This window comes from Haliotis rubra, unplaced genomic scaffold, assembly GCF_003918875.1.
Source record: "Haliotis rubra isolate DU_JTF1 unplaced genomic scaffold, ASM391887v1 Scf27, whole genome shotgun sequence".
In the NCBI taxonomy this organism is placed as follows: domain Eukaryota; kingdom Metazoa; phylum Mollusca; class Gastropoda; order Lepetellida; family Haliotidae; genus Haliotis; species Haliotis rubra.
The window spans coordinates 2,995,757-3,021,403 of NW_025766780.1; the positions used below are offsets into that span (position 1 = coordinate 2,995,757).

Here is a 25,647-nt window from a genome sequence, read left to right on the forward strand (position 1 = left end):
ACATCGTTCAAAGCATTCACAGGCCTGCTTTCGGACCCAAAACATGACATTATTAGATTGGCCAAGCTATAGCCCTGACCTAAATCCAATAGAAAATGTTTGGGGACTTATGAAGGAAAGTGTCAATAAGAAAAATCTGACAAATATCGCTGAAATGAAAGAAGACGTTTTCCGATATTGGGACAGCATGGACCACGACTTTCTAACTTCTTTGATCAGTAGTATGCCCCGCCGCATTGAAGCCTGCATTGCTGCCCATGGTGACTTGACAAAATCCTAACTAAATTTACAATCTTTAAATTCTCAATAATTTCTGGTTGTGTATGCAAATAAGTACAGTAAAATAATTAATAATAAATATACACGATGAAAGATGTCTTTTTTGTGTGGCAACACCCCTGTTAAGTTTGAAATGCATTGGTCCACATGCCTACTTCATCTAACGAGCAACGTCACTCAACCCTGACTATGCCTGGGTCGTCTAATTGCTACTGTTTACGTGTTTTTAAAATTAGACAGGTTGATACCATTTAGAAACTGGAGCAGTAAGGAAGGATAACAATATATGGCTGAACAACTTCTTTATTCCAGTGAGAGCAAAAGCGCTCAACTTACACAGAAACGCCGCTTCCAGTACAATAATAAAGAAGTTGTTCACCCATATTGTTATCCTTCTGGCAGTGACACAGATAGGCATATACAGTTTACATAGTCATAATACATATTCAAGCAGCGTTGTAAGGTTGAACAGAAATGGAAGTGATCTGTTATTAACAGCAGTACCTGTGAATATTTTAGAAAGAAACCATATATAGTATGACAAGTTCCACAGACACCAACGGTTTGAATGTGTCTGAAACATTAATGATAAACTGTGGAAGGATGACCAGTTGCATGTATGCCACGAATGTATGTTGGACCAATGTGAAATTACAGGCACAGCCTAAAATAGAGCTAAATGTATTGCACCCTGGCTTAAGGGATACTGGTCATCGATTAAGTCCGATGCTGATTATCAATGTGTGACCCTTGGTTCAAGATAGTGGAACATGGTTGGATAGTTTGTATTATTTACAATTCATCAAACGTGAAAGCAAGTGACATTTGTATGATAAGATGTGAAAAAACAAAACTATAGAGATATACAAGACATACAAGTTGCCATACTAAGCAGTAAATGGTTAAAGTTAGTATCTGTGAAAATAAAAGAGAAAAGTTCTAAACTGTTTTGCTAAAGTTTATCAGATTTTTTATCCGTTCAATTGACTTCAGCAAAACCAGGGAAGCTTTTGAAGTATTCTGTATCAGCATTATCGGGCTTGATAATTGGTTGCTGCACTTCTTTGTATTTCTCGAGAGCATCATAGACATGTTTGATTACCTGCCCGTGCACCTGTAGGACAGTAGCATGGGTTTGCCCACGGTCTAACTCATTCATAACCTCGCTATTCGTATTCAGTGCAGTGACAACACCTACGATGGCTTTAGTAAAGAAGCTTGACTGCAGATTATATGATTTCTCGTCGGCAAGTGAAGAAGACCACTGGACAACCTTTACGGGGTCACCCTTTTCTTGAGGACCTTTTCTGATGGTCATACATTCCCACAACCGAGGAACTGCATCTAATTCTTCTTCGTCTCCAACACCCTTTGTTTCTGGAAGTTCATCTCCATCCTTCGCTCCGACATTGGCTCTGCCACTGTAGCACATGTCCAGAATCAACAGAACATGCTTGGCAGGAATTGTCAGCAGCATACGGGCCAGATCTTCATCTTTATAATAGTCCTGAGATGGATCAGCCCTTGTGTCCACCTTAAACTGATGTGTTTTGCTGAAATGACCAGAATAGTAGAAAATGAAGTTGTTATCTTCAGAGTCTTCAAGTTCCTCTTTGAGGTCACCAATAGCCTTTTCTGTTTGCTTCTTAGTTGTTTGTTTTACAGAGCCTGGTTTTGGCCATACTGAGAACACTAGGTCCTCGCTGCAAACATAGAATGATTCATGTATCTCCACGTACATTCAGACAGAAAACACATTAAATTGATGGTCCATCACACCATTTTCTATTGCATTTTCTATGTCTATTTCAACGTTTAATGACCATGACGTTTACTGAAAACTACTGACATTTCCCGTACAATATCCGCCGGAAAAGCTAATAATTCTTAACTCTTAATATTAATATTTTTGAGAACTTATTGATAATGATTGATTTGAATATTTTCAAAATAGACTTGGATGAGTCTTGGATTATCATACTATGGCTGATACTTTAGCTTTTCTATTTATGTTTCTTGCAAATAACTTTAACAAATGCGTCATTCAACCACGAGAGCAGCAACATGTACCTCAGTCCAATCTTCTCACTTGTCAATAATGTCTTCATCAGTTCCACATCTCCCTTATATACTTTTATGTCGGAGGCTGTGCCGGCCCCAGATAAAAGCAGGGCTCCTGTCTTTCCATTGCCTGTAAACAGAATGCAAATATACATACAAAACAAAATAACCTCGTTAGTTATTTCGAATTTCGTGATTCTGTGTCAAGTGTCCAGGATTACTGTCTGCAGTGCATGACCGCTCAGCACTACAGTTTTTATGCGAATACAACCATGATATTTATCATTCGGTGGAGATGTTTTCAGTTGCAGCTATGTCATTGTCACCTCGGTAGGAAGTATGATGTCAATGCTGCTGTTATCATCGGTATAATCTGATCTTATGCGTTGGTCAGGACTGTGTTGTGGTTTTACCCGAAAAGCTGTATTTATGTTTATATGTTTTCGGATTTTGTTGGGTTTTTTTTCTAGAGTTTATATCTACTTACCAAAGGTGAGTTGATCAACCTTACGCTCCAAACCTAATGGAACAAAACAATATATTCAGTAGTTGATATCAATGTTTGTGAATCCACATAGCACTAAGATAATAGCAAAACGTAAATCATACCATTTTTATCACGTTTTGCTTAAAACCTTAATTCACTCAGTATTATACGTATTGGTAGATTAAATTGCCCCATACTCCAATAGGCATCGAACCACTTGATAGTTACTTCACCTTATTCGATATACACTGTCTAAATTGAGAAACTCACATCAAAATGTAATCAACAATAGGTTGTTCAAATATATAATTTGTTGTTAACGTTTACATGTATGTCAGTGTGTCGTTTCTTTTTGAGTTTATTCAAATTGTAGCATTTGTTATATTGTGGCAACAGAACAAACCTTGACCCCGTCCTGATGGTTCACCTTGTTCAGCGGCAGCGGCAGCCGCAGCAGCAGATGAAGTCACTGAAAATGAATCATTACAGGGAATGAAGCAGTCTCTACTCTATGTATAGGGGCGGTGGGGTAGCATGGTGGTGAAAGCGTCCCGAAGACCCAGGTTCGATTTCCCTCATGGATGCAATGTGTGAAGTCATTTCTGGTGTCCCCCGCCTCGATATTGCTATAATATCGCTAAAGTGGCGTAAAACCATACTCACTCATTCGCTCCGTATGTATGTTTGGCATACGGCAAGGCTCAAATAAGCTGCTTAGTACAGATATTTCGTCTACAATATTTTATCTCGTTTCTTGTTTTACTTAGCGTGATAGGTATAGCAGAGACCAACCATTATTTGGAATGAATGCAATGCCCTATCGTACATAGTGTATTGTATATCTGTTGTTTCTGGTTGTTTACGCTCAGTAACTGACCGATATTGTGGTGCATTGTTGCAGCCGTTGTTCCACCTCCTCTGGTTATCCCCCCAGTCTGTGCTGCTTCAAAGTATGTAGCATCTACAAGAAATAAGACACAATCGTATTACTGATACCATTACGTGTCACAAATGACTAATGGTTAAATCCGTGAACACTATTATTACAGAACGAAAATCGCACCTCAAGTAAGATTTATAATCCTCTTTGATCACGCGTTGATGCCATAAATACGCTTTTATATGTGCATAAATGCCTGTTTGTATATGTTTTACCGTCTGTCATAACCAAATGTGAGTCTCGCTGTCCTTCCTGCACCAAGGCTTATGTCTATATATATAATTATTCTTTTCAAGATGAAGAGCGGTGAGACGCAAATAAAATATGTCTGTCACACGATGGGTTACCTATTCATTGTTATAAAGGATCAATTTACATCACGACGGGTATAAGTGGGAAAACATGTCATAATCAACCCATTTTTGTGATATCGTATGAGAGTGTGAAAAGGTACGTCAGCCATCGATATTGTAGAATACTATCTATTAATGTGAATATACTGAACATCATTGAAAACGCACCACCTGTATTAGTTTGGATTTCCAAGAGCATAAATGAGCAATCGGTGTAATTTTTACATACATTTGTAGTCCAATGATTGGTAAAGAAAAGAAACAAGAACCAATCCAACAAAACAGTGAAGTTTTAATTCAGCTGACCATGAAAGAAAGATGGAGTCAAATTTGAAAGTCAGTAACGTATATAACCACCGTTAGCAGCAACACAAGGTCTGCAACGTCTCCTCATTGAACTGATAAGTCTCTGAATAATGTTTTGAGGCAATGCATTCCACTCTTGTTGGAAGGCATTCTCAAGTTCCCTAAGATTGTTGATCTGTGGGGGACGTGAGAGGCGTGGGCCGATGTAATCCCACAAGTGTTCAATGGGAGACAAATCTGGTGATAATGCAGGCCATGGAAGTAGAGGAATGTTGTTGTTTGCCAGAAACTGTGTTGCAACACGTGCAGTGTGCGCTCGAGCATTGACCTGCTGGAATGTGTGCAGCTATTGATGTTTGTTAAAGAAGGGAACGACGATGTTCTGAAGAATGGTGTCACGGTAGTAAAGGGCATTCACTCTGCCACGACAAACTACCAGAGCGGTTTTGTGATGATAACTGATCCCCCCCCCCCCCCACACACACACACACACACACACCATAATGCTTCCTTCACCCCACCGATCTGTTTGCACAACACAGTCCTGACGGTAACGTTATCCCCGTCGAGGCCCGTCAGCATTTCGCAAGTGAAAATGTGACTCGTCGGAGAACACAACACCATGCCAACGTCGTAACAACCACAAACGATGCTGTTCAGCCCATCGTCGGCATTCACGGCGATGTCTATCAGTCAGGATGGGTCCCACATAAGGGCGTCGACACCGTAATCCTGCTGCACGGAGACGGCGTCGGACGGTGGAACCACTGATCAAACCACGTCGGCCTTCGACAGCGTTGGCGGTTCTGGCAGCCGGCAACGTACGATCCCGAATATGGCGCCGAGCAATGTCCCGATCTTGGCGAGGGGTGGTAACACGTGCTTGGCCAGGACGTTGGCGGTCCCTGGTGGCTCCTGTTTGTTGGTACCTGTTGGTTCCTGTTTGTTGGTACATGTTGGCAAGTCTTATGATGGTGGAATGATGGCAAACAAATCGTCTGGCAATAATCCTGCTTGATGTGTCAACCTGCAACATGTCCAACGCCCGTTCTCGTTCCTCTGGTGACAATCTTGGCATTGCAAAATAAACTTTACTTGCGGAGGTACAACTAAAATGAGAACGTTTTTTTGCCGACGGTCATTTATACCCCTAATCAGCATGTTTTACGCATGCAATTTGTGCTTTTCGTGTGTGTTGTGCATGAATTTTGTTGTTGTCATATGATGTGTTCCATGATGTGTTCAGGCAATCCTTTCTTTACTGTTCAGCATTATTTATGTCTTTTGTGTTATTAACAATATTTCCAACGTTCATTTTCACTTTCAAAAAAATCCTATTACCATATTTACAGGTGGTGCGATTTCAATGATGTTTAGTATATATACTGTTGTACCCCTCGACGCATACACGCGAGTGTATTGTACGTGCACTTACCTTCACCTAAAGTAGTTTGCCCTCCCAATGCAGCTATGACGGTACTGCCATCATTTATCCCACCTGCTTGGCCAATCTTTACAATCTTTGGACCAGACGAAGCTGAATTGGGGAGAAGCACTAGGAGTATTTTTAATATCTATAGTAACACCAGTAACAATCGCATTGATGGGAGAGAAATTAATGAAAAAAAATGTACATGACAAACAATAATTACAGAAATGTGTTCTAAATCATGGACTTATATTGTTAATGAACTTAGAACATGTAATTATGTCACTAAGCAATACAAACCATTATTGCAGACTGCAGACATGATCTTGTGGATTTCTGCCCCATCCCGCTGACCACCTGTGTCACATACAAACCTGTGTCACATACAAACACATGCAAACACATGAGGCAATAGCATTCACAATATACCTAAAAGAATTCACCAGTGTAACAGAGAGATCCCAAATATACTTCAAACTGATTAGGCGAAGAAATAGGGAGATCTTGGATATACTTCAAACTGATTAGGTGATACAAAATGGAGATGCCGCATATGCTTCAAACTAATTAACCGATGAAATAAGGAGATTCGGAATACTTGAATGTTGTAGAGGTGGGGTGGGGTGGGGTGGGGGTGATAGTCTGTTTTGACAGGTGTCCTACTTAATTTGATGAGTGTGTTTAATGAGTTTTAATCCCTCTCACGTGACCTCATACGTGGGTTGCTAGGTGGCCTAATGGAAAAAAACCATTCTTATCAGTTCGTGACACGCATAAGGGGCATGACATGATAATGATGGGGTTTTTCCATTAGGTCACCTATCAACCCACGTATGAGGTCACGTGAGAGGGATTAAAACGCATTAACCACACTCATCAAATTTAGTAGGTCACTTGTCAAAAAAGGACTATGGATAACAACTTTTATGGATAACAACTTCTTTTCCTTTGTGAGTGCAACGTTTCGATACAGATTCTTGTACCGCTGTACCTGCCTGACAGCGGTACAAGAATTAAAGCATCGCACTCACAAAAGAAAAGAAGTTGTCATCCATAAATACTATTTGCCATTGTTTTTATTCCATACATCTAAACAGCCACTCAAAGAAGAGATCCCGAATATGTTTCAAACTTATAAGGCAATAAAATACTAGATTCTGAACAGGATTGGTCTGTTGAAATTTAATTGTGGTGAGTGCCATCAGCGGAGCAGGATACGCACACATTTTCGAGAACACCTTGTATCATCAGTGTTTGATACTGATAAATAAACACATATATTTCATGAGGTAGTCGGAGGTATACCAGGGACATAGCTCAAGGTTTCTCCTGACTTTGTTGCTGTTGAGTTGATTATGGAAATGGTTTTGTATGTTATATATGCTAGCGTCTCAAACATCTTAAAGTGTGGAATAAGAACTCCTGAATGATGAATCCTTCCTCCCGAAATACAACACCCGACGTTGTCAGCATTTGTAATGTAATACAATTTATACTCCTATCTGAACAGAGATAGAGGTCAGCAAATATGTGTACAAATATCATATATCTCCCTCTCCTCCACCCACTCTCTCTCTCTCTCTCTCTCTCTCTCTCTCTCTCTCTCTCTCTCTCTCTCTCTCTCTCTCTCTCTCTCTCTCTCTCTCTCTCTCTCTCTCTCTCTCTCACACACACACACACACACATTGGCATGGATCTGACCCTATAAATTGGAGACTGTTTTCACCTGTACCGGACATAAGTCATTAGTGGCTGTGATGTTAAGCAATATCCATTTAAAAGCGATATTAGAAACTTTACACAAATGCAGCTAGTTCAGTTGACTGTAACATATCATATATACGGCTTTTTGATGACGAGTCTGTTTAAATAACATCTAGCAAAATCAGTTATAAACGTCGTTAAAAAACTTAATGTATTTCTTGATATAACACCAACAAGCCTTTCAGTAAACATGTTACTTATTCTCTTTGTAATAAGATCAAAACAGACGTCCAGTTTATACTCAGTTTAGAAGTTCTACATGTTTGTAGACGATACCTGTTGACTGTGAGTCTGCATCTGTCATTTTCCTCTTTTTGCTTGCCATTATGTTTTAATCTTCAGACACTCTGGATGACTCTGATCTCCTTCAACCTGCAGAACGTAAAAACCACAGACATTAACCTTTGTGAAAAAATCAGATACCATCACAAATTAATCTGACTATTGACAAGTCTTGCTCGTTAGACCCGTCGCAAACACTGTCCCTGTAATCCTACACCACATATATCCGTAAACAATGAAATGCATACTATTAGTCTAACATTGAAAACTGTAACTGTGATAAAATCGCAATTGCAATTCATATAATTTCATCTGTATGACGGTGAAACCTAAAACCGTGATGGTGACATGTTCTGTATTCATAGCATGTACAGTAATACTGATGTTAGGCCGTGGGCGGAACCCCAAAATTGTGTCAAAGTGCTTCAACATATCTGGTGAATACAAAGTTAGGGTTTTATAATCAAGTTCGTTATTTATAAAGCCTATTAAAAACTTTTCTTGTTAAATCACGTGCACATTAATTATTTAGAAGCCTTAGAATGGAAAATTCTAAAGCAGTGAATCACCATGGTTTCAAGGCATTTTTGACCAATCAGGATACAGGAAGCAGCTATTTTGTGCGGTACTACAACATGGCCGCGGCCATGGCTTGGGAATGTTTATGTTCCATTACTAACAATAAAATCTGTGATTTAGGTCCATTTACGGATATAACAAGGCCAAAAGTGAGTGAATGTGTTGCAAAATGGAAAGAACTAGATGGCATTGAAACATCTGTAGTTGAGAAAGTTTGTACAGCTTCTAAAGGCACAGCTAAGTTCCATCTGAAGTGTTACCAAACATTCACCGATAAGAATAGCATTGAGAGAGCTTTGAAACAAAAAGACAAGGGTTGTTTGCATAAAGGTGAGGTAGATTCTCCTTTTAAACACTTGTTGTATTATGTTGCACTTTTGGCATTCATGCCTTAAATGGTAGATTAGATAATGATTTATGTTGCCAATCATATGCTTTGCTTTGGTTGCTGTGACTACAGGTTCTTCTTCATTATTTCCTTTCATCACACAGTTTATTGTAGGCACACTAGATAACTCATGTCATTCACATTCTAGCTCCCCACACTGCTCATTCAAACACATTTACCTCTAACAGTAATACACAGGAGGGTAAAAAGGACAAATGGACAAAATACATGTGGTTCTAGGATGAACACAGTGCATTCATTACAAACTTTAGGTCACACTTTCACACTTGGTAACACTTTTTTCAGAAAGCAGCTGATCACACACAAAAACCATATGATGCTACATTTGCTTCAACAAATAAGAACACAACCACCTTGATGGGATCAGGAATTAGAAAACATAAAACATGACAATTATGCAGCGCTCAGAGCTCATAGAGATCACAATGCAGATTTTAATATCTTCAGACAGTTACAAACACTCTTCAAATGTACATTCAAACAAAAATGAGTACTGTTCTAAAACAAACAGAAAGATAAATTAGTAGCAGCAAGAACTAACTCTAAATTATTTCAGAAAACACTTTCAACCAATATCACAATCATGTCAACAATAGATAGATCACTTCTCAAATCCTTTACGCATTAATACTCCTCAAAATACACAAGAACATTTACCTCCACCTTTACAACCTACAAGCAACACATTCTTTTTTAAATAAATCTTTTCCAAACAAGAAATATCTACAGCTATTCTCTCTTTGCTAAATATTAAAGCCCCGGGTCCATATGGAATTGCACATGGATTTCTAAAGGAGTCGAGACGTTTCATTGTCCCTACTCTCACTGATTTTTTAAATAAAAATTATGACTTTGGCTATTTCCATCCCATTTGGGGTAAGGGCATTCTTGCCCTTTGTTACAATCTGGCGACAAGAACGTCCACCGACAATTACTGTGGTATATCTTTGATTTACTCTCTTTGTAAATTATTTACATCAATTCTAAATAAAACATTAAAATTTGGTGCGATTTAATTTATTTTAAATAATATCATGTGTGAATATCAGGCTGGTTTCAGGGAAAACTATTTTACAATGGACCACGTTTTCACACTTCAGGCTATGGTACAGAAATATTCATGTAAGAAACAGGGTAGATTTTATTGATTTTTCAAAAGCTTTCAAGACACTTAAACATGATGAACCTTTACATCTTGTCCGTAAGGTTGGGGGACGGTGGGGTAACCAAGAAGTTAAAGCTTTGGCTCGTCACGACAAAGACCTGGGTTCGAATCCCCACATGGGTACAATACGTGAAGCCCATTTCTGGTGTTCCCCGCCGTGATATTGCCGGAATATTGCTAAAAGCGGCGTAAAACTACACTCACCATCACCGTAAGGTTGGGTTAAATGGGAAGTTTTAAAATATTATTACTTGTATGTATCATTCACTTTATGCCTGTGTTAGAACCCTTGAAGGACTTTCTAAACAATTTTCTTGTAATGTGGGTCCCCGTCAGGGACCTTATGTTTGCTAATGATGTTTCGGCTCTTTCAGACATGCATATTCAACTGCAGAAAATTTGATGAATGCCCTTGAATTATTTTGTAATGAAATAGGAATGAAAGTAAATCCATAAGGAAACTTAAGTTGTTGTTTTTAGAAAAGGAGGGCCTATATTTTATGAAAAGTGGTATTTTAATGGGGAACAATTGGAAACTGTATCTTTTTATAAATGTATTTGTCCCGGGGCACAACTATCTTTAGCATCTCCAGCCAGAAAGGCAATTTTATCAGTTAATCATCTTCAAAAGAAATTTGGAAACATTAATTGTACAGATGTATTCAAATAAATGTATTCACTAAACTTTGAAGAGCATTTAGAAGTGGAATGCATAAGAAAAGCAAGATTTATCGATGACAATTTCTTTATTGTGAATAACTCCTTCATCAGGTAAATTTATTCACTGATCACACCAGTTTTAAGCTATGGCTCAGGAATATGGGAAACTTCTTATTGTAAAAGTATTGGATCTCTACAGCTTGTTTTTGTAAAAATAAGTATCTAAAAATAAATAGGTTATATTGTAATTCTATGGCCCTGGTGAATGTGACAGATTGCCCTTGCAGCTTAATTATATGACCCATGTAATCATATATTGGTGTAGAGTAATACAACTTCCCCATGACAGATTACCCTTTCAAAGTTACCTTATGCTCAAGCCATTAGATGATAGTGGCAGAACAACATGGGCATAAAAAGCTAAAAGTATTCTTTTAGATTTTGGTTTTGGATATGTTTGGTTGATCCAAGATGCTGGTGATGTAAACATGTTTATAAGCTTATATAAACAAAGATTATCAGATAATTTAAAACAGTCTTGTACACTTCCTTGAGTAATTCCTCCTAATGTAACTATTATCTGGGTTTTTTTAAGTCAGTATTAAATGTTATTTACCGCTAAAGCTTTCTACCCGTTTAAGAGCTGCTTTAGCACTATTTAGGTGCAGTAATTTTAAGATAGCTGTAGAAACAGGGCGTTATATCAAAACTGACTATAATCAAATTCTGTACATCATGTAATCTAAAGGTCTAACCTACATCGAAGATGAATTCCATGTATTGCTGATTTGTGAATCCTATTCACAACTGAGAGAGAGGTATATTACAAAAATTGTTAAAAACCTTACACTGTATATTTTTAGTTGATCTTTTAGAGAATATTAACTTAAATATAACTTGTAAATTATGTTGCTTTGTATCTATTTAATGTTAAAAGGATTATTATAAACTCTCTTGAAAGATCATTGTGCCTATGAAGACACTGTAGTTTATAAATGTATTTTGGGCCTATGGCTTTTTACTGGAAATAAACTCTGACATTCAAATCATCAACATAATGTGTATTAATGACTCATTCTGTAGATGCTTCAAAAGTGTAAATACTGTTTCATATCTTATGTCTGATCAAATCTGTTTCCAGAAAGCTGAAACTGACAGAAATTTGGGCCTGTTGCCATTCAAATTTGATAGTTTCATGTCATATATACATGGATTTTATTTGTATCATGTATATCAATTATATTTAATTAATTAGATCAGTTGCATAGATGGATGTAATGTATGGTATTGTTTATGTCAGAGATAAATATAACATGTGTTATATTTAGGATTACACTTTCTCAGTAAAGTACAGATTCTAATATTGTTGTGTTGAGTCCCATCCGGGATTTGAACCCACACCCTTTGAGTCAGGCACCTAACCGCCAGCACGCTAAGTCAGCCGCCCAACCTGCGACCTCCACAGATTGGGCGGCTGACTTCATTTGCTAGTGATTAGGTGCCTGGCTCCGAGGGCGTGGGTTCGAATCCCGCATGGGACTCAACCCAACAAAATTACTAGGATCTGTACTTTACTGAGAAAGTGTAATCCCAAATATAACATGTTACATTTGACCACTTTTTTTAAATTGCATTGTGTAATCACAGATATTAATATGTTTATGGGCCAATACTCTTTTGGATTTATTTCACTTTAATGATTGGTGTGTAATGATCAACACCCTGCCGAAAGTTTAATTGGTGAAATTTTTAATTCACGAAATTTGAATTTTAACAAATATTGACTGATTATGAAATTATGAAAACATTTCTAATGTTTCTACAACATTACTTTTGCACAAGTACCATAAAAGGCTGTTACCAACAGGCCAAGGTCAAGGCCGTGTAATGAGAATCCGGTCAGGGGTAGGCTACCCTTCTTTTAAAGTCAAAGTCAAAGATGTTTATTGTACAAAAGGCCTCCGGCCCATATACATTGGAGTTATACATATACATTATACATATGGTGCAATAAGTAGTAATTAGTGACCCAGACAGCAAATCATTATACAGGCAGTAAATTATGTACAAGTAGGGAAATACGATGGACATACAACACTTTTTATCAGATTGTTACGTGTAATAAGAGCATAATTGATATAGTACGACAGCTTTATTATTACATGCTGGTCTTTCAGGAGCTGTGAAACATTAATGTGCAACTATTTCTGCAAGAAATGTTTTGCTTCTTAACAAGCGCATCCTGGGAATCATTTATATCTAGTTCTTGTATTCACAAAGTATGTTGAAGCACTCTCCTATTTCTAGAGGCCCTACACATTTCGGCCCACGGCCTGACACAGACTGAATTCTGAAACCCTACTCTACACCTCTATCAAAATGACCAGCCTTTGTTATCAAGCTGTATATCCAATGCATGGCTGAAAAGTGCAACAGTTTAGCAATGTCTTACCAAGGCCAGTTGAGAAGACATGCTTTCACAAATATCTTGGCTTTTCAATATTTTGTTTTAGGTTACCAACACGTATAATTCCTCATGATGTTTAGCCCAGTACTGGTCGCAACACATGTATGCATTGTGATCATTCTTTCCACATTATGAATGGTACGTAGGTCTCAAAACTTTCAAAGTCAAAGTCGATCTACCAACTTTTCAATCGTAGAATATTTGTTATAAAAATTGGCTAAAGTTTAGTACAATCGCCAGTGGCTGAAGGGATGGTGTAAATCCAGCTAAGGTCCATGCAGGTAGCAAAAGTACTGTAAGTTCCAGTGGTCCCTAGTATGGCGATCAACCTTCAGTTGCTGGTGCTCTATAGCCCGTGTTTCTGTTGTAATGTCCTAAATAGTATATAATTTTAAGTTACAATGATAGTGTTCAATCTCTAACTGTGATATTCTGGTTGTTATTATTAATGAAGTGTTATATTAATGAAGACGAATTTTAAATCCTGCCCAAAATGTCCAATTAATAATAATAATAGACAAACATACATAAATGAATATTTCTGTCAATGAATGTTAACGAAATGTACGAATTGTCGTACAGTAACATACAGGTTATTGTTACAAAGTTATTATGAAACATACATTTATGAATATATTCCATGCATTTTTAGAAATGTAACAATTCATCCAGACATCCAGATCATATACTATAGATCCATGGACTATGGACTATAGACTTATGAATAAACAATGATTATCAAACTTCATCACATCGCATTCAATCAATCAATCAAGTTTTTTTCGTAAAAGGGTCTTAGGCCCACTTACAATAGAAAACAAACAAGTGTTATCATAAGATAGTGGCAATTGACAGACAGATTCATATGTGTAAAGAACACAGTGACAATGCTTCCTGAATGTAATTAGAACAATCTGTTCCTGTTGAAAAATTTGTACATGATAATGTGTTGAAAAAAGTATTGCTGGTCTATGTAATTTGGTAATGCTTAAAATACTTACAGCGCAAATCATGATAAACTTTACATTCAAATATAAAATGAAATTCATTTTCTTCAAAGTTATCATTACGAATATTACAAAGTCTTTGGTGCCTCAAATCTACCAAATATTGAAAGTGCACCAGTTCGTAACATTGTTATTGTACGCCTCGCATCTTTAGATTTCAATAAAGTTAAATATGGTTCAATGCAAAATACATTTTTGATAGAGGAATAAACACCAAGCAATGAACATTTGTGCATTTCTGACAATATCAATGAATTATTGCTTTTGACAATCACCAACTCTTACATGAAAATCTTTCAAAAACTGTTCCTCGTTGCCAACCCCTTGAGCTTCCCACACAAATCCAAAACCATAACTAAACAAAGTATTTCGGACAAAATATACCCCCGTTTTCCTAGTACTAACTTTGTCTAAACTGTTTCACATAATATAGCACTGCTTTGGATTCTATCCTTCAGTAAGTGTAAAAGTTTGAAGCAGTACTTCATTACACGTTATAAACTATCAACATAAATATAATTTCTACCACATTCCGCCAAAACAGCAGCGTTAGAGCATTTATAACTTACATCCAACACATACTTACAAAACCTAAAATGAAACTGTTCAATAACATGCCATTTCTGAAAAAAAAACATATTTCCGAAGCGTACAAAATTATCGGCTTTATCTGAACGTCAAACATTTTGAAAAAATAGTAGGAACATTTTTAAGTCTCCCATCCAACCTCAACTGATCATGAGGACAAGGCGTTATTCGCTTTACTTACCAGATTTTGAACCGATTTAGACCACGAAAGTCTATTTGAAAACAAGAAACCCAAATGATTGAAATATGTAGAAACGTTTAACTTATGATCACCAAAGTACCATGACTCATACCGCCTTAATTTACCTCCCTTTCTTAAGACTTAATAGCTCTGTTTTCTCAACATTTACAGACAAACCCCATTTTTTACAAAACTCTAATAATACATTGATCTGCCTCTGAAGACTAATACAATTCCATAAACTCTGGATCAATAAATACGCCCCTGTCACCAGAAGTAATTATTTCCGTATACAAATGATTAACAAACAATGCAAATAAAAGAGGACTTAAAATACAGCCTTGTCTAACCCCACGCAAAGAATCAAAATATTCTGAAACGTCTAAATTATTTAACATATAACACTAGCCTTTGTCTTTGAATACATATCTCTAAAGATATGATATTGAATATAGAACTATGCATATGGATACTATTAAAAAAAATATATTAGATAACAGAACAAACCAAATAAATCTCTATTACCTGAATCGAACGCCTTATGGAAATCAGCAAATAAACAATCAAATCTACCTCCTGTTTTTGACAAATATTTTTGTATAACACTTTGAAGAGTAAAAATGTCATCTACCGTAGAATAGCCTTTACGGAAGCCACCTTGACACTCAGGATACAGATCTTTTAAACGCCTGTTCATAATGGAAGTAAAAAACATTGCCACAAATATCCATAAGAGAGATACCACGATAATTATGTACTTGGTGAATGCTTCCTTTTTTATGCAATGGAAATATAAAACTAAGTGACCACTGATCTGGAAGTTTACCTGACCAGAAAACGCCATTAAACAAAGTACAAAAATATGTGTGAAAAACAATTTTATTACCCTTAAACATCTCAGGCGGAATACCCGCCGACATAGCTGGAATATTGCTGAATGCAGCGTAAAACTAAACTCACTCACTCAGGAGGAATCACCATCTGGACCAGGACTTTTGTTAGGCCGTAAACTACCAAGAGCAAATTCCACCTCTTCAATACATATGTCCCTGTTCACAACATTGTTGATATCATCATCATTACAGATTTCACAGATTGACTTTTGCACATCATGATTTACAATATAATCTTTTGTAAAGGATAAAAAAATCTTCATCAATATGAATATCTTGAATATTTAAAACATCTTTGAAATAGTCAACCCATGACAAACATCGCACGGATATATACGTGACACTAAATCTACTTTAAGAGATATATTTTTTCCATAGTCAGTTCATGTGATGCGGCTCTCGTTTTGAGGTTACCCTGTCATTTAAGCAGCCTCTCGTAAATGATATCCTAACGTGAAAATAACACAATATAAAAGTTATGGCGGACATTGTGGAATTAAGCTATATATTTAAGTTAAATGTTTTATAAACGGAAGTTATGGATACTACAAAAGATTTGAAAATAAATACAAAACAAATGTTTGAATCCAGTGTCAACGTAAAAATAGAAAAATATCTGTGTACCGAATGTCAGTTTGCTGTAATTTTATGGCTCAAATACAGATAAAATAGAGCCTGTTGGCTAGAGACGTTTTCCAAACATGGCTAATATTGGTTCGCGCATGTCCTGATCTTACGATATTTGTTTCTTTTCTCTCTGAAGTGATGTAGCCTGGTGGTTATGTCGTGAGCTGTCACACCGATTGCAAGGATCGATTACCCACATACTTCGCAGTGTACAAAAGCCTTTTCTTTGTTTCCGCATTCAATACACTACTGGAGTAATGCAAAAACCTGTGTGTGACTCCAACACATGCATGATCTATTATTAAAACCTGTTGTAGCTACATTGTTTCAATGTACCGCCATGTACACATGTCTTCTGCTGTGTGCAGTGTCCTATTTTACAATGACTACTTCATTTTGCCGCGTAGTTATATCGCACGATATATTCTCGGTCGTGGAGCAATGTCTTTGTTCGACATGATGTTGATGGATGAATGTACAGATCCTTTACTTTACATTCAGTACAAAAGTCTGAGACTACTTACTTAATCTGAAACCTGATTGTACAGATGATACAGCAGAGACGTTCTTCACACGGCCAGGCAGTCACCGTGAATGACTGCGAGGCTTTCCTGTGAATAGAAACAGAAATAATAATAACATGAGCGGGAAACCCCAGGTGACATGTACCTGTATTTGAATTGCTGACTTGCACGAACTGCTTTTCTCGGGGAATTTCAGTTGACTCATTACATTTACCTGGAATATGTTATTCTTCTCACCCATATCAATACGGTGAATATATTATCTCGAAACGGGGCACCTCTGAATGTCGTTTTCTATCTTTCAGATTTTCGTAACCATATACTGATAAAGGATATGTTTGATGGTTGAGATAAAGGCACGGACATTTGAAGCGAGACGTTGAAGTCTTTTCTTCGATACACCATTGGAATAAAGCCTGTGTGTAACTCCAACACGGGTATGATCTATTATTAAACCTGTCGTTATGTACAGTCATTACAAATGATACTGCTGTATACAGAGTCCTATTTTACATTGACTATTTTGCAGGTACTAATATTGAATTATGATATTATATTCTCGGTCGTGGGGCAGTGTCTTTGCTGGGCATGATGGTGATGGATAAGTATACTCCATAGATCATTTACTTTACATCAAGAATCGCGGATCTGCTGTCCGTTGAATAGAGGGCCTTACCTATATCTATGTACATCTGAAACTACTTACTTGATGTGAATCCTGATAATACAGATGATATAGCATGGAAGTGAGTCGCACCCCGAGGACGAGTAAATGAAATGGACTATCTCCTGTAAACAGATACGAAACGTAGCAATTAGAGGCGGGGAAAACCCAAGTTATCAACACTCATGTTTGAAATGTTTCCTTGTTGTACTTTCTTCTCGGGGAATTAGTCACGTGGAATAATTTACCAAGCACGATCTCCTTGATTCATATACGCTATTGGCTATAGTTGTTCTGAAGGGAAAATACAGTGACTTGCCAAACGTATTGCAAAACTCATTGCTGACGTCACCGATATACGATCAATAGCGTTCCCGTAGTGATACCAAACAAGCAGATGGAGTAACTTACCATATCAAATTGTACTTGGTAACCAATCCCTTCTGACTGATAACTCTACGTGTTCTCCTCGGATTTGCTCTACGCAGGGAACCGATGAAAACACAGCGCTTGAGTGAGTGAGTTTAGTTTTACGCCACTTTTAGCAATATTTCAGCAATATCACGGCGGGGGACACCAGAAATGGGCTTCATACATTGTATCCATGTGGGGAATCGACTTCCGGTCTTCGGCATGACGAGGAAGAATAGTCGCTCAACGTCTCGAAGTGACACTCACGTGGTTTTCATACTCGCCTGCCATTACGTCTGAACTAATTCTCAACGGGAATCATCACAAACAGACATTCTCGAACTCTGTAACTGGTATATGTGTTGTAGTAACTCTCTAAACGTTTGTGCTTGATGTTCTATGTGTATGCAACGCCTTGATTGTCTGACACACGTATCGTCTGCAAAGTCTCAATCCACAGCAAATACCGTAAAACTTCCAAAAGACTGCACAAAACTCTAAATGACTGCATTTTGGAAATGAACTCAAAATCTAAAGTTGTGCTCTGAAGTAAATTCTCCAAAATGTCAGAAACTAAAAAACATGCTTCAACATCGGGTGGTGCTACTCCAACTAACTCTCAAAATACACAAAGCTTGCCAGTCTTCCAGAGTAATGTGCCATTACCTCCTAAGTTAGAAATTCAAGGAAACCTCTGTAGTAACTGGAAAAGATGGAGACAATTATGGGACTCATTTGAAATTGTAGCGAGAACACTAGAACAGGACCACAAGTATAGATACCTTTATTACATGTGTGGGTTCTGATGCACTTGAGATCTACAATGGTCTACCATTTCCAGATGCAGAATCAAAACATAACATTGACTGCATTCTCAATTTGATGGAACGACAATGTCTTGGAGAGACAAATGTAGTTTATGAACGTTACATGTTCAACAACCGCACTCATCAAGAGCACGAGAACATCGACACGTATGCTACTCAGCTTCGAGCTCTTGCTCAGTCATGTGAATTTCGAGATCGACATGATGTACTTATCCGTGACCGGATCGTATGCGGCATCAGAGACAATACTGTAAGAAGAAAACTGTTACAGGAATCATCTCTGTCTCTAAAAAAGTGTATTGATGTTATTAGAGCATCTGAGTCAACTTCGTGCCATGTTTGGAAATGAAGAAATTCACTTTGCTCAAGGACGTTCCACAAAATAGAAGTTGAGGAAACCTAAACCTGAAACTCTGAGATTCGACTGTCAGTACTGTGGTACTAGGCATGCACGTGACAGGGATTCTTGTCCAGCCCTTGGCAAGGAATCTCACAACTGTGGTAAAATGTCTCACGCAACCTGCAATGTTATCTCAAAGTCTGACCTACCTGCGAATATCCAGCTTGAAGACTCAAATATCAAGTTATACATGTACAACAAGACTATCATTCCTGCAGAAGGTGTGACTACTTTGAAACTCACAAACCCCATGAGTAGTATATACTGACTGACTGACTGAGTATGGTTTTACGCCACTTTTAGCAATATTCCAGCAACATCACGGCGGGGGACACCAGAAATGGGCTTCACACATTGTACCCATGTGGGGATTCGAACCCGGATCTCCGGCGTGACGAGCCAATGCTTTAACCACTAGGCTACCCCACCGCCCCAGTAGTATATACAATAGCGATACGAGATCAATTCCAAGAAAAGACTCTGTAAAGCTTTATTTATGAAATATAGCTTTTGTCAGGCCCTTATCTCTCTCCGCTAGTGTGTATACCAGTTAACTTCCTGGTCACTATGACCGCGAACCAACACTTCCTTGTTACGTGACACTATTGGGATCACTCGACGAGGTAAGTGTTCAATATTTGAATCGCCTTTGGGGGGTAACATTGTGCCGTGGGGTATGATCAATAATTCCTCTCTGACGAAACCTCTCGGTGGCCCATCTTTCAAGTAGTACAAGTTCGGTTCGTCGGCTTTGATGTCCACTTTAAGTTTTGATTGACCGTGTCGGATCGGTGGCTCGTTTCTGAGTGTCTGCTTTGTGTTCTCCCGGTTGATAGAGGTATCTCACGGGAACCCGGTCCGGTATCTGTTTCTCCTTCCCACGCGATGGTGCAGCCGGTTTGGCCGTCACTGATTTCAGTTTGATAGCGTCGGCCGGTTTCTTGTTGGTGAGCCGAGTGGTTTCGTGGTTGATAGCCGACACCACTTGAGGTAGCCGCGCTACCCATTCCGTCGATCGTCTCCCCGGGTTGCCCATCTCTCTAATGCCCGTATAAGCGCTCGGCCAAAGTCCTATTGAATCTCTCGACTATGGCTTGACTGGGATGAGCTCCGGCTGCGCCACGCCTGACCTGGACGCTGTGCTTAGTTAGCAGTTGTGACATGCTACCCATGAACTCCCGTCCGGGATCGACTTGCAGCTCTGTGGGCCATGTCAGCAGGCTGCGCTTGTATATACGTTCGAATCCGCGTGCTACCTGGGCCGAGTCTTTCGCGATTAAGGGTTTGGCTTCTTTGTAGTGGCTGGCCACATCCACGACGGTTAGGGCATACTTGTACCTCTTGTCGTGGGGTAGGAACTTGGTCGGTCTGGTGGATGCTATTGGGTACGGCAATGCCGAACTTTCTTCTAGGTACGTAGAGTGGTGCCGGTAGGTAGGGCTTGTTTTTCCAGCCACGCTTTGGTGTCGTCCGGGGATACTCTTGCCATTTTGGCAAGCTTATGTATGGCGCTCGCTCCTTTCCAGTACCCTAGCGAGCTGTAGTAAATAGCCTCAAACTTTCTCTGGTTCCGTGACATCGTATACATACGGCTATGTCTTTGGTTCAATTTTCTCATGCCCGTACGCGTATGTGTTGATTCCATCGGCGGCTATCCAACGCTTCGTGTCCATCGGCGACAGGGACGTCTTGTTTATCGTCAGTCCGTGTTCATCTGATGCTTGAAGGTGCGGGCCCTGAACAGGGCCTCCTTGAACCTGGCGTGTATGATGTGTTGTTTCACCACGTACTTCTTGACACCCTTCGCTTTCCGGATCTAGCTATTGTCGGCTTTCAGGATGGAGAACATCTTGGGCCTCAAGCCTATGTACTCGGCGATCGGCGTGCCAGCACACTCGTCCTTCAGCTTACCGAGGACCTTTTTGTTAACCGTGCTGTGCATGGCATGGCCCTTGGGGTAGTCGCTGGTGTCGTACAGGTGTATGTGCTTCTTCATGTCCTCGTACACGTCTTCGGTTCGAATCTCCATCAGCAGGGAGTCCGTGTCCTTGTACAGCACTTCGGGTTGAGCACCCTATGGGTTTTAGTCAGCCTCATACCCAGCAACAGGTACAGCTGCAGGTTATGATAGTGAACGATGTACTTGGTCTTGTTCATCTAGTTGGGTACGAGTTTTTCGACGTTGGCTAGCTTATTACCCCCCGCCCTCTGTTGGTAGTCAGACATCCAGTCCGGGTTAACCATCAAACGTTCTATGGCCAGGGGGTAGCCTTTGTGGGACTTGTGTAATGCTGCTGGGTACTCCAAGTCAACTTCGAGTATGTAACCTGGCCCCGAATCCGGGGGGTATGCTCATGACGTCTATCTCAGGCACCCACTCGAACCCCCTGGTGGGTAGATACTGGCTCATGGCCCAACCTGGAGGTTGTTGGCGTCGAGATAGAGGAGATGATTGGTGGGTTTGCTAGACTCGTAGCCCTTCACGTACTTATTGTTGGCTCTCGCATACCGTTTGGCAGCCATGGAGATCCCACCTCGCAATCTTTTCTTGATGAACATGTGCATGTTGCAATCAGTGAGGAGTTCCAGCTTAACTCTGGTCTTTTTCAGCAAGGCATACCAAGAGAGACCGGGGCTCAACCTGGGGTAAAGGTGATACTGCTTGAAACACATCTTTCTGAACGTCTCGAACACGTCAGCCAGCAGGAGTACGTCCGTTCTCAAGTACAGGTCGTGGTAATCACCCAGGTTCCTGCAGCCCAGTTTCTCCCACACATTCTGGGCGTGGTCGTAATCGCCCTGGGTGATGGCCGTGTCGGTCAAGTTGCTGTAAAATTCACTGATGGGGGTAGTCGGGTCTCGGCAAACTTGGCCCAGCTGTTCATGTACTCGTAGGGGTAAACACCCTTCCTCATCAGCAGGGGTTGAGTCTCGGCGTCGGTGTAGCGATCGGTGATGGGGAAGGTATCGTTGACCAACTATCAAGACACGACAGTAGGAACTGAACTTAGTCTATGAACCTCAGGCCGTTCAGGGAGGAGATGTATCTCTCCATGTTGCTGGGGATGCACGTCAGGTTGCCGTCGACCCTCGCGATGGCCTGCATGATCAAGTGAGAGTTGTACCCTCTCAAGTTGTCGAAGACCACGTGGATGTTGATTGTTTTGGGGTTGATTCTGAGCTTGAGGTTGCACGCGCTGTGAGCAGCGCCTCTGTACTCCCCGGCGATGTGACAGTGATCTCTTACCGAATCGCCGTTCAGCAGGCCGTCGCACACGTGGCAGTGAGTGCTGCAGCCGTGAGCTCGCTGGTCGGCTTGGGTCAAAAGCATGGGAACGGCGGTGTACAACCTCTTCCTTGGCCGTGTCTGCCATCACATCAACTGGTCAAGGAAGTGCTATTGTTTTTCTATCTGTCCGTTGTTGAGTCATCACCTGTCCATTGTTGTCAAAAACTGTATATATATATATACTTAGTATGCTCACATATAGATTGTGAGAGAGTTCGAGTCCGGTATACCGACGGCTGTGTAAGGACGACCGCGAGCAGGATAATGCCACTCGTAGGAAACGCCCTGGGGTTGAGCAGGTACTCCGCTCACCCTACCTTTATGCCTTGTATATTTTTTGTCATGTAACTAAAGAAGTTTGAACTCAACGTATTCCTACGTCTTGTCAACGTATTGTACATACACTTCATTTTAAACATGAGCTAATTCCCCAGGCGACCATATACCACACGTTGACAATTGCATGCTAAGACTTTCGTACAAGAAATGCTGATTGGCTTTATTCTTCTTACTCTATGAATCGTAATCACACGATGAGTTCATCATAATAGCTAGAAGTACAAGTAGACCTGACCTGAGACGTTGACATTATTCATACAGGCAGATTATTCAAATGTCTAATATACATAGCTTTTTTATGGAATGTCTAATGGTTGCTGGCCACACATCTCCCAATACAAGAGAGAGTAACGCTTGTAATGAATCGACCGTGATATTCAGCAGCATACGGTACCATTCGTATGGTCATGTTAAGGCATGACACTGTTATCCTTTAGCAGATGAGGAATACGGGAAGACAAGTACCACTATACAAGGTCCCATGATCCCATTTCTATTGAAAACATTATTCACACAAAAGACGCATTTTCCAAGCAGTAACAGATGCTTGCAATATATCGTCAAAACCAAATGTTTTAAAATGGTGCCTCTTAAATGTGTATCTCTTTTCTTTGTGTGGATATAATAGTATATACTATATATCTTGTATAAAATAACATTTATTTGTTGTTACTGCGGTTAACCTTTGTGATTCAAATCGAATATTGAGTATACATGAGCGTGACATTCTCTGTGGCACTGTTGACTCACGAGAACATCAAAACAAGCACACGTGTAATTCCTGATTCGTATAACTTCACGCTGATCTGATGATATCCTCTGTAACAGGGAGAGGACGCAATAACGGCATGAAGATATTCGTCGGCGACCAGATCTGCTACAGCTGGCCGGCAACTAGAGAACCTCCCCCTATAGCGAATGTGACATGTCGACGTCCACTGACTGGAAACACCGTCACTATTCGTACACCACGGGAGTATCTCACCCTATGTGAGGTGGAGATATTTGGTATGTGTTGATGCAGCCTTACCCAGAAAACCATACACCAGTCCAAAACGTGCATATATAGATTACTTTCGAGGTAACGTCTGTGTCTAGGTATGTCACCGCTTGGTGGGTTTGACTGTTACGTCACTGGAATATGGCATTTACGGTTAAATGACAAGTTGATGTATTATGGACTGCCTTGGATCGAGTAAAAATAACCTTGGCTCTTGTTTAATAAAACGTCATTTTGATGGGTGACATAAAAGAAGATTTCGTTTGAATTCAAAGTCTCCCACCCAACGTAACAATAACGTTTCGTGCAAAGAGATCACTTAGAACGGTAGTAGGTAACTATGGTCATCTCCAGTTTGCAGTGATGGTTGGTTTGGGGACAATTGCGACAAACAGTGCCATTGTGCAGACGTGTGTGACAAGATCACAGGTCGCTGCCCGAGTACGTGTGATTCTCTGGTTCCACCTGCCAGACACGTGAGTGTGGGGAGCAAATGTTTTGTTGTTTTGTTCTATGGTCGGAAATACACACGCTAGGTCACAGCGGCCATCTGATATCCAACTTCCAACACGTCATTAGTGACATTAGAAGCAACGTTTCAGATGAAACCTGCTATCTTAGGATGAGCACGTCATTGGCCATATACCTCAGACAAAGTGTCATGGATATGGAAGATCCTACAAATAGAATTCGGGAGCCAGAGTTTGCTCAAGATAATGGAATACACGTTACTTCTTATTGTAGACCCTTTTTCTATTCTCTAATACAATTCTTACAAGACGTGTATTATCACAGGGTACGTGTGTGTATGACACTGAACTGATAGTAAATTGTTATACATGTATTCTGTTTAGCATGCGATGACGGTCTCTTTGGCAACCAATGCCAATATAAGTGCGGCCAGTGCAAGTCCAACCTTCCCTGCAACAAAGTCAGTGCGATCTGTGAAGACGGATGCAACCCTGGATTTGAGGAGCCATATTGTGTTGGTGATGATCTTGTGAGACGGTTGCTTGTAGAGGTCAACCTCCACATAGTGTCTTTATCTAGTACAATACTGTCTGGGATAGGATTTGGCTGATTGGTTATTTGTTTAACCATGCACTCAGCAATGGCTGGACCCGGAACACCAGGAATATACACTGTATGAATAGAATGGCGAAATGATCCATTTAAACATAATTGTAAATTGGTTTTCGAACATACCTCTAAAGTATTTTTGAAGCAACCACATTAGGATAGATAGTATATACCTGTTTATGTCTGAGATAGTTGTTACTGCTATTAACCTTTGTGTGTTGAACATTCTGTGTGGCTTATATACATATATGGAATTCAAAAGGTGTGTGTTGTGTTCTGAGGATCGACTACCTCACAATACCTGTAACAAGTTTTGTAAGATTATTTTTGATTTTGTCAAAACTATTAAATATGTCGTCAGATGGCAGGGCTCACCCGGGCTGTAACTTGGGGTGTTGCGTCACACAGACATTGAATTGAAACTTATGAATAATGGCTTCTGTTCAGGATATCGTTATCTTTTTCTGTTAGTATGTTTTCATGGGATAACCGAGACAAGGACAGTTGTTAATAAGTGTCCAAAACCCATTACACGAGAATACTCTAACGAACCAGAAACACCATCGTGGAAGGAGAGAATAACGCTCGTTTTGGCTGCTTTCTGCTGATAGCAGTATGCCATCAATATACAGACGG

The 25,647-nt window shown here is 39.7% G+C and overlaps 1 protein-coding gene across 7 annotated transcripts in view; it reads right to left on the bottom strand.

Annotated features, from left to right (window-relative positions):
* Positions 1-385: 385 nt before the first annotated feature.
* The window catches only part of LOC124280573, a 45,158-nt gene continuing 19,896 nt past the window's right edge, over positions 386-25,647 (bottom strand). For 3 of the 7 annotated variants that reach the window (XM_046716537.1, XM_046716536.1, XM_046716538.1), the window contains exons 8-13: positions 5,862-5,963; positions 3,705-3,788; positions 3,231-3,296; positions 2,828-2,860; positions 2,350-2,470; positions 386-1,982 (exon numbers count right to left, since the gene is read on the bottom strand). In XM_046716537.1, the coding sequence (XP_046572493.1) occupies positions 1,259-1,982; positions 2,350-2,470; positions 2,828-2,860; positions 3,231-3,296; positions 3,705-3,788; positions 5,862-5,963 (1,130 nt within the window). In that variant the 3' untranslated portion in view covers positions 386-1,258. Of the gene's footprint in view, positions 1,983-2,349; positions 2,471-2,827; positions 2,861-3,230; positions 3,297-3,704; positions 3,789-5,858; positions 5,964-6,155; positions 6,213-7,895; positions 8,022-17,001; positions 17,089-17,707; positions 17,791-17,876; positions 17,968-25,647 lie in introns of those variants that run through there. The other 4 variants (XM_046716542.1, XM_046716541.1, XM_046716539.1 and 1 more) reach the window with 4 other exon arrangements.